This window comes from Impatiens glandulifera, chromosome 2 (genome assembly GCF_907164915.1).
Source record: "Impatiens glandulifera chromosome 2, dImpGla2.1, whole genome shotgun sequence".
NCBI classification, from domain to species: Eukaryota; Viridiplantae; Streptophyta; class Magnoliopsida; order Ericales; family Balsaminaceae; genus Impatiens; species Impatiens glandulifera.
Genome location: NC_061863.1, coordinates 62,670,305 through 62,681,398, shown reverse-complemented (window position 1 = coordinate 62,681,398; position 11,094 = coordinate 62,670,305). Strand labels below are relative to the sequence as shown.

Sequence of the window (11,094 nt, the reverse complement as noted above, 5' to 3'; positions counted from 1 at the left end):
GCCTAAAGTAAAGTATACCACTGATAAAGAAATAACAAAAATAAATAAGAGCTGGCATAAATAAGGTTAAAATTGTCCTAAATTTAAAATATTCAAATCTAGAATCCAAAATAATTGGAATGCCCTAATTAGAAAGGTTGAAAAGAAACCATTTGCTAAATAGGCATTTGCCAACCGACCGATAGTGGAACCTGCCTACCTTATTATCAACGTTTGTGCTTGTAGTAATAATTTTGTTTGGGGTTCTTCTTGCATCGGGTTTATTTGAAACTATTATTTTTCGGTACCTCTTAAACGGTTCGATCCTTACTTAAATATGTTTTACCCTTTAAGTAAATTCAAATTTTGATTCAAACATTATTTGTTATCAATTAAGAACAACTTTATTTAATCTAAACTTTAACATTTAAAAATAATAATACTTTTAAAAGTTTTTTGAGATTTTGCAATTGATTATTATAACACTATCATAACTGAATCGTTTTAGCCCAAAACAAATCGTAGGCAATCGCAATAATAGGAGCAGTGCCTTGAACTGGGCTTCTCTAAATCAGTTATAATGAAAAGCCCAATATTCTTATAGCCCAAACTAGAGACATGCTAAATATTCGAATAGGTATTTTAATAATAAAAAAATAACTATACATTTGATTTGTATACTTTTTTGAAAAAAAAGAGAGTTAAGAATCTAATTTTAATATTTAACTTATTGAATTGTGAAAAAGGAAGTGTTTTGGTTATTTATTATTATATATAGAATGAAATCCATATATAAATTTAAATAATGTATTACATTTCTTATAGACTTGATTATTTATGGAAAAGAGGAGATTATATAAACAGAGTTAGTAGACTAAATAAAGTAGCATCTGTTTTAGTATCATATTCAAAATAATATTATTTGGCATTTATATAATTTATTTGTGAATTTAATATATATACATATATATATATATATATATATATATATATATATATATATATATATATATATATATATATATATATATATATATATATATATATATATATATATATATATATATATATATATATATATATATATATATATATATATATATATATATATATATATATATATGCTAGTTTTAATTTATAACTGGAAAATATCAAAAACATTAATAATATTAAGCAATATTTTTCATTAAAAGCTTAATAAGTGAGATAACATGGATCTATTTGAAACCTATTATATCTTGTCAAACCTCACAAATCAGTTTTGATTTGAGTTTTTTTTTACATCTTACTCAAAATTCAATCATTCAATGTAATTATTTTTTAATTATTAAATTATTCAATTAATTAACTAAAATATTAAAAATGCATCTATTCTTTTTTTTTTTTAAATTCTATTAAAAAAAATTGTTTAAGCAATAAAACATAACATGCATAAAAAAATCAATAATAAAAAAAAAGTACTTAATAAATTATCGAGTTCGTAAATTCTCGAGAAAAACGATTAACTCTCCCGACATACTCTACTGTCTTTCCTGAATGAATCTCAACAATCATCATAATAATAGTATTATGAATAATACGTATCGAACGACTACGATCATTGGAAGTTCAACGATTTCTCTCAAGTCAGATAGTCCACAAAATAATAATTTGGAAGGTAACTCAAATATGTAGGTATGTCATATCAGACGCATCAATGTAAACTTCCTAACATCTACCTAAAGATTCGGGCATCACCTAAATTTACTTTATTTTTATAAAATATAAATTTTAAATATAAAATGATAGTATAATAATTTAACAAATTAAAAATTAAACCCAAATAAGATCTCCTCTTCTAGCTTAGCGACAACAATAGGTTATGTGTTCCCCGTTAGACGACAAATTCTATACCTAAATAAACGGTTAATGTGTTTATAGGCCATGTACTTTATATATATATATATATATATATATATATATATATATATATATATATATATATATATATATATATATATAAAAGTATTTTAATAAAAAATTCAAATAACCAAAATAAACAAGTTATAAGATGATACAAAATTATTTTAAAATTATAAATATAATTTCTTTAGTTTATAGAAACACATTTAACATAATATTGATAACTATTATTCAAATATATATAGGAAGAAATAATAAGAAAATAAAAATAAGAGTGAATTTATATAATAAAAAAGAAAGAAGAAATGATTAATTTGATTCAGCTTATTTTATTGACCAACTTATTCAGTTTATTCGTATATACGTTTATATAATTTCAGCTTATTTATTCGTATGTTGTATTCAGCGTATGTTGTATTCAGTTATAAGTTCAGTTTATTTATGTTTATATTTATAACATTATTTAATAATGAATATTATATATATATAATATTATATATTTATTAATTTAATTTTAAATATTAATAAATGATTTAAATTAAAAAATAATATATTTGAAAATAAATTATATTAATATATTAATTTTATGAAATTTTATTAATATATAATTTTAAATATTAATAAATTGATTTATATTAAACAAATAATATATTTTAAAATAAATGACACGAATATATTAATTTTTATAAATATATAATTTTAAATATATTTAATATAAATATAATATAAAAAATATATATAAATATTTAATAATATTAAGATCAATTTCTTCATTCATATTATAAATTAATTAAACTAAAACTTAATTTATTTTTAAAATAAATAATATAAATATATTACTTTTTATAAGTTTTTATTAATATATATATATATATATTAAATTTAATTAAACATAGGTGATTTCTGGCTGCATTCATAAACACATTATTATTTTTTTTTTCTTTTAATATTTTCAAAAAGTATTTAGATGATTCATTAATTTTTACATTTCCACACTCATATTTGTCTGACATCATTTTTCAATTGTAAATTTTTTTTTTTTAAGTAATCTTACCATCTTATCATTTATTAATCTGTTTGTTACGGACACCACGATTTGATTCATCTTAATATAATAAATACTTTTATTAGATAATTAATTAAGGCTAATTTGATTTTTAAAACTATAATTATAAATTAAAAAAATTATTGTCTATTTATATTTTATATTTTGCTTAATTATTTTATATATTAAAATATATATTATAAATAATAAATAAAATATATATTTTATTATTATAATAATTTTATATAAATATATAAAATATTAAAAATAGATAAGAGAGGAGGAATAAAATGATTAGAAAGAAGTTAAATAAATGAAAAATAATAAATAAAATAATTAGAAAATAATAAAATAGATGAGATAGAATGAATAAAAAATATTTAAAAACATTGAGATTATAAGCTTAAAGAAAGAGTGAAATAGAGAAAAAATATGTTTGATTATAATTTTTTGCGTGAACTTTTTACGCAAAGTTATTATAGGGTTATTATGCACTCATACGGTTATTATGCACTCATACGCAGCTTCTAAAGGCGAAATCAAACGAACCAAAGTAATTAATTTAGTGAGAGTACAATGATTAAATTATAAATGGTGGTAGAAGCCAAGAGGAAGGAAAGAAAGAAAGAAGGAATAGTTTGATAATAATAATAAGAGCCAAATTGAGGGTCCACTGGCAGTAAGCAGGTAGTCTTCGTCATTTTCTTTATTTCAGCGTTATGCCTTCTTCTTCTTGTGCTTGCTAGCTAGCTAATTTCTAACCTATGCTTACCTTTCCTTTTTCTCATATATACTATTGTATAGATGAGGTACACCACACTACAGGAACCAAATCATCATTGCATTCATCATCATCATCATCATGTTCATCAATCATGATTATAAAAGCTACCTAGCTATCTAGATTCATCATCATCATCCATTTTTCTGCCCTAGAAATCACCAGAACAAGAAGAATGAAGAAGAAGCTTCTGATTTGAGGGGAATGTTGTCTGGCTCGACGACGCCGGCCCTAACGGATCGATCTGATCCATAATTTATAACTTGTTCAATCCTTCATTATATACGTAACAAACAGATTATAACAACGATGATCTGTATTCTTCGTCGTCATCGTCGGACCAGGCTTCATTCCCCCCCAATTATTGCTTCCAGTTTCGATCGAGTTGTTGATTCGCAATCCAGGTGTGTTTACTAATTACATTTTCAAGCTATTAGATTCTTCTTCTTCTTCTAAATAGAAACACAATTGGCCCCATCAAACATCATTATAATCCTTTTTATTTCTCTGTTCACAAAGCAAAGAGCAAAGAGAGAGAGAAAAAAGAGGGATTTTCAACATAGATGATGATTATTTTGATGACCTAGCCAGTTACCTAGATTGATTGACTGATTGAGAAGATCTATATATCTCTTTTAACAAATGATTAGGGCATTATTCATCTTTTGACCAGCAGGTGATCAATGATCATCATCCGTGTTTCATCTTTTGAATCCTAGCTAGGTCCCTTGGATCTGTTGTTGTTATCAAATGATCCATGAAATTAATTAGCTTAGTACTTAGAAAGTGAGATCGATGGATCTATAGATCATAGAGAATATAATTAATTGATATAGTGAGTGAAAGTAATTAAATAGAATGATATAAGAATAAAAGACAACCCTTTCCCCAAGAAAATACATACACTTGTGATTATTATTATTATTATTATTACTATACTCAATGATGATGTATGAATGTATGAAATAAACGAAGCAGAGATGCAGCAGTAACAAGTAACAGTAGATCAGCAGAGTATATATAGAATGATGACAAATAGCAGTTATGATGGAATAATAATAATGTGACAAATTGTAATGATCAATAAGATCCATCTATTTAGATATATATCGTCATCAGCTTCCCCCCCGTTGTTGTTGATGATCATCATAATAAGATCCATCTATCTAGATATATATCGTCATCACTTCGCCCCCACGTTTGTTGTTGATGATGATCATCATGATCATGATTATGATTAATCATTTATGATTCATGCATGAATCAATGAAAATAATTTGATGGAAAAACTGAAGTTGGAATAGTAGTGGCGTCAGCAATACACATTTGTATATATAAATAGATATCATCAATATTGTAGATTATTTCCTCATTAATGCAAATCATCCACCTGCTAGCTAGCTTAGCTTCTATGATTTTTTAAAGTTTTAATTAGGTTATATCACTATGATAATAATATCCTTGAAACTTGAAAGTAATGAGTTAATTAATTTACCTTTCTAAATTCAATTATCATGAAAGTTTACATATCTCCAACACATACTTTTTGATTTGGCCAAAGACAAGTGCAGTATATAATGTTTTCAAATGAATACCATTAAATCTATAGCTAGCATTCTATTTTTTTATTTTTAAGTTAAGACCCTTTAATTGATAACATTGTTAGAGAAAAACACAAATAAGTGAATGTTGTTTTGGAAATTTCCAACTCATGATTCTAATATTATCTATAGTCTCAATGAGATAAAATGAACAATTTTTTTTTTCCTTGTTAGTTGATTAATTCAATGCCACTTTAATTATTCAATTGTTTTAGTTGAAAATAATAATAATTTTTCATGTATTCAAAGGTATGTAGTATTCTCCTTTATTAATCAGGATCCCTTAATTTGGTATCATGAGCTACAAGGTTACAAGGCAAAAAAGTGAAAAAATTATAGACTTGCACAAAAGTATAATTATATGTATTTGAATAATAACAAAATATATATAAAGAAACTTTTTTTTTTTCTAACCCAGTTCAATTCCCAATTTGAGATGTGTGAGGCTAATTTCTTATATTAAAATAATAATAATTTATTTTTTTAAAATGTCCATGAGTTTTCATTTAAATATAACAAATTATATATATTTTATAAAATATTTTTGATATGAAATATAAATTGTAAAGAAATATACAAATTTTATATTAGGTGTTTTGTTTTAAATATAGTTATTTATATTTTATAAGTATGTGTGTTTGATAAGATCTATAAGTATAAATAGTTTATTTTTTCTTAATGAAAGGGTAGGAGTTAGGACTATGAGTCACTTTATTTTTTAGATAACAAAAAAAAAAGTAATTAAAACATATTATTTTTTATTAACAATATATGCAACCACACAAATCCCGTACAGTTAGGAATCCATCGTTCTTCTCTGTCATTCTATCCTTAATGTAGCTGACCACCTCCATTGTTTGTCTGGTTGGGGGAGGAGATAGAAGAAAGAAACATCAAAACAAAATTAAACACCATAGATGATCTAGAGATCTTTCCATCTCTCTCCGGCCCACCCCTAGGCCGGCGGCGTGCGGCTGGCTGCCTTCGATGAGAAGGTTGATGCTCGTCGCCGCCGCTAACCAAAATGTCACCACCACCACCACCGATGCCAGCCCTGTCCTAATTTCCGTCTACGATTTCACCATCACATCTCTCGTCCTCGCTCTATTTTTCCTCTCCACCGTCTCTCTCTTCTTCATTTTCCATCTCCGATTCAAATCCCAAAATACCCATCACCTCCAAAATTTCAACACCCTCTGGACCCTCCGTCTCCTCCTTGTCTCATTCGTCACGCTTTGGACTGTAAATGAAGCCCTACACTTGCCTTTCTTCCATCGTCGATTCATTTATCCCTTTTTTCCCACACTAAACTTGTCTCAACAGGTTAAAATGTGCAAAATCCACGTCCTTCTCTCCTTAGGCTTCTTCGAACCCGGTTTCCTAATAACCCTTCTCTTCCTAATCCTCTTATCCATCAAACAGAGAACCCAATCCGATACTCGGGTTATTACTCTAATCATGTTCATCTGTTTTCCTTTACTAACCCTACAAACCATCTCCTTATTCTTCACGCCTTTCATACCCGGGATTATTCTTCGGAGTTTTGACCATAAGACGAACCTCTGTTCGTATCCTCTGTTGAGCACGATCGTGTTCGGAGCGTTTGGGGCGGTTTACACGATCGTGTTGTTGCTGTCTTGTCAAAGACTCATCAATTTGGTGATTAATAAAGGAACCAGGGTTCGGATTCGTCTTCTGACTGCAGCTGTGGCGTCGTCGATCCCGTTGCAGATTTTGTTTCTTACATTGTCTTCGTTTTGGAGTCCAGGGACGGTGGAATACGGCGGCGTTATGTTGGGGATGTTTCTTTGTGCGGCGGCGTGCGCGGTGGCGGCGCAAGGTATTTTGGTCATTAAGCCAATTGTAGATGCCTTGACAAGCGGGGATAATAATAATAATAATAATATTTACGTGGATATCCCAAACCTCGACCTCCCTGAGGTCCTAGATGATTGGAGCTCTCCTGGTTAATTGAATTTGCGACCCATATACTTAAACCGCGGAGATTAGTTGCACATTACAAACAATCGGAACCAGCATAGGTGCATCGGAGTCGGGCGCTGGTAGAGATATCTCACAGCTGGACGCAATCGCGAAGAGATTGTAAATATATGTATAAATGAGGACTTCATGGTCAATTTGGTAAAACTCTCAGGGATATTTTAGTCAATTTTACATAACAAAATTTTACCTAATAAAGGCAAGACTCATTTACAGATTGTTTGTTATTTTGATATTTTTACAACAAAACAAGGGTTACTACTAATTAACATTCTAAATAATAAGTAAACATTGGATCAACTAATTAAAAATAAAAAGAATTGTCCCAAATAGGAGACTTAATTGTTTTAATTAATTCAATTTTTTTTAAAACGAACATGTTAATACAAAATTACAAATAAGTACGTCTAAATGAAACAAAATATCAACCAAAAACACTAGCTAGCTATTGATGTTCGTCTAGGGGTCGGAGCGCTAGCTATTGATGTTCGTCTAGTGGTCAGAGCGCTAGCTGTTGATGTTCGTCTAGGGGTCGGAGCACTGCGGACAGTAACCCCATGCAAAAGCTTTGTGTAACCTAAGAAACTTAACTTTCCATCGCTTCTAATCCAATCCTTTATTATATTGTAAGTTGCTGAACCCAAACTCATTTCCTGCACAAATTTTATTTCCTCTTTTTAAGTTAAGGTTTCAACTTTTGATCAATTTTAAAAACTACTTACATTTGCTAGCTCCCCAATCGAAATGGCTCGGTTTCCATCCTTTTCAAAATACTCGAAAGCAGCCTCCGCCATACTTTCCCACCCTTCAACAGCTTCAAGCTGATAGACACTTATTGCACCCGCACAAAACTCTTCAAAATCCATTTTGTTTATAGACAATGACTCCATCTTCATTCACCAATACCAAATATTGTTTTCAAAATAAATTTAAACAAAATATTACATTATTATTATTATTTTTATTATTACCGAATTGAAAATATCATGAACCCTTGCATTAATCATGGCATTAGTTAAATTCTTCATAAGACCCTGCAGATTTTACCATCAAAAGATTAATTATTGTTCATTCTTAGAAACGAGACAGGAAAGAACTGCCTCTACCTACCTTTTTAAAATTTTCGAGGGATATAAACCCGCCATCATTTGGTTCCAACAGATTAAACTGCCTCTTAAGGTAAAAGAGATCATCCGATGTCAAAACTTTCGATAGAGCCTAGAAAACAAAGTATGCAAATGCAGAATACAATGTAAAAATTAAATTTACTATAAAACCAATTTTTTTTCATAAATTACTCTTACCTTGATGGCTGCACGTTTTAAAGGCGACGAATTAACGTAGGACTTAACTTGTTTGTAAATCAAAATGTCCAGAACCAAGGCAGGTTCGTGGTTTTCACTTTTTAGCCATGGATGACCTGTTTTAAGTTTTAACCACAAATGACAAAAATCTGAAAATCTATTTTTAGAAATTTATATGATTTTTCATTTTTTACTTACTTAATGCTTGAGCAGCCGACATTCTTTTCCTATGATCCTTATTCAGAAGCCTTTTAACAAAATCTTTAGCCTCTTTAGAAGTTGAAGGCCAAGGGGGGTCAACAAAATTCGGATTAGCTCTTAGAACTGTACGAAAGATTCCAGATTCATTACGAGACCAGAATGGTCTGCTTCCACATAATAGTATATATGTTATCACTCCAATGCTCCACATATCTGCTTCCACGCTATAAGATCTATGCAATACTTCAGGAGCCACATAATAGGCGCTCCCCACAATATCATTCAGACGTTGATCTACAAAAATACAGTAACGTTGTTGCAGCAACAATAATCAATAAGCAAAAACTTAACTGATGATCATGATCAATTTACCTGGCCTGATAAATTCTGAAAGACCAAAATCTATAATCTTCATGGGAGAATTTTCATCTTTCGTGGTAAAAATGAGATTCTCGGGTTTCAGATCACGATGTACAACGCCTTGAAGATGACAAAATGCAATAGCACTTAGTATTTGGACAATAATTCGTTTCGCATCTTCTTCGGTATATCTTCCTCCTCTGAAACAAAGTAAATATCAAACTAACTACTTAAGTTCTATATAAATTTATTCTCGTACCTTGACAAAATTCTATTCAAGAGTTCTCCACCTTCACACAATCTGCAATTGAAATTTGCATTGAATATAAGAAATTTCTTGGTTATGATTTCGGGTTTCAAGAGATCAAACTTACTCCATTACTATGTATACGTTTTGAGCATCCTCGAAGGCCTCGTGGAATTTTATGAGATGCTTATGTCCAGATAAAGCTTTAAGTATCTTCACTTCACGACGAACATCTTCAATTGATAATGATGTTGTCATCTACAAAGAAAACAGTCTCAGAAATTGAACTACATGAAATTAAGCAATATATGTAACAACATTTGATGATTAATTGCATGCAAAGACACACCACAAACCTTAGCTTTTGAAATGATCTTCACTGCGACATGTTGATTTTTCATGTCTCCTTTCTTTCCCTTAGCATAAAAAGTATGGCCAAAATGTCCACGGCCAATCTCCCTCCCTAATTCGTACTTGGTCGGAAAATTGTTAGGATAGCCGAAGTTCTTATCTAACTGAGTTTCTATTTCTCCACCTTCATCTTCATCTTCATCTTTCGGTTTCGGTTTTGGGCTTTCTTTGGGCTTCGATTGCCCATGTCTGTTGTGAATTGCCTCCATGATCGGTCTTGCAGGGGATGGAGGTGGAAATGGCCATTTGAAAATGCTTCTTGGCGTTCTAGCTGGGGATGGGGTTGGAGCAACGCCGGCAGGGTAAGTGCTCTGCCATGGGCTGCTAGAGAATGAGGTAGATGGTGTGTGTTTATTTGATTGTATTTGATCATTAGTAGATCCATTGCTGGACGGCGAAGTAGGCGGAAGCTGTGGATTGTATCTCTGATGGGTGTTGGTGGATCTGGCGAATTCGACGGCGACGGCCTTACTGCAACAGTGACCCATTAGAAGGAAGGAAGACTCCGATCAAGATTCAAGACCGGTCATTTCCAAATGGGTTTGACGGTAGAAGGTTTCAAAATGGAGAAATTTGCAGACTTTTAACTGTCCCATGTAGTTTATATATAGTTTTATACACGCACATTCATTTCCAGCAAAATTCAACATGAAGAGATATCGTCGGCTCGGCTCGGCTCGGCTAGCTGTTACTGTTACGGCTTCTTCAATATATATATATATATATAATTATTGTAGAAATAAGGTGACAAGTGGCAAACACTCAGCCGTTGTATGAAACTTTACCTTTTTTATTTCATTCATTTTCACGCGGCTTTTATTTATGAAAACAATATTGGATTTTAACTAATTAATTACCTGTTAAGGAAGAAAATTAAAATGAATCCCCAAACATGACTCGGAATACAATTCTGAATTATTATTATTTTTTTTCAATAATACACTTTTTCAATTGAGGTATAATGGGAAAGAGAAGAACTGATGAGTTGTTTTAATATCAACTTTTTCGTAGAATTTAAGATTCCCAAAATCTACTAAATTTATTTTTGTTAAAAATTACAATAATATAAAAATATTTTGAAATGATATAGAAAATATTTTGAATAATGGATGAAACAAATATATACCAAATTTTTATAAATAAAGAAATTCACACTATAATCTATATTAAAATCTATAAAATAATATAGATCAAATCTATAAAAAAAACTAAACTAAAGAAGTGTATTTTCAGCTTTAACTTAACAAATTTTCAATAAAAAA

At 29.6% G+C, this 11,094-nt stretch overlaps 2 protein-coding genes across 2 annotated transcripts; one reads left to right on the top strand and one right to left on the bottom strand.

Moving 5' to 3' along the window:
- The first annotated feature begins 6,295 nt into the window (after positions 1-6,295).
- On the top strand, positions 6,296-7,279 carry LOC124925160. Its single transcript, XM_047465130.1, has one exon. It carries the CDS (start codon positions 6,296-6,298, stop codon positions 7,277-7,279), a length of 984 nt encoding a protein of 327 aa, XP_047321086.1.
- Positions 7,280-7,852: 573 nt separating this feature from the next.
- LOC124925158 (CDPK-related kinase 4) lies at positions 7,853-10,320 on the bottom strand. The gene is given in 8 exon segments (XM_047465129.1): positions 7,853-8,343; positions 8,420-8,527; positions 8,614-8,729; positions 8,812-9,108; positions 9,187-9,374; positions 9,434-9,475; positions 9,549-9,695; positions 9,740-10,320. Coding segments are annotated over 8 exon segments (1,806 nt in total). The 3' UTR covers positions 7,853-8,016.
- Positions 10,321-11,094: the final 774 nt, after the last annotated feature.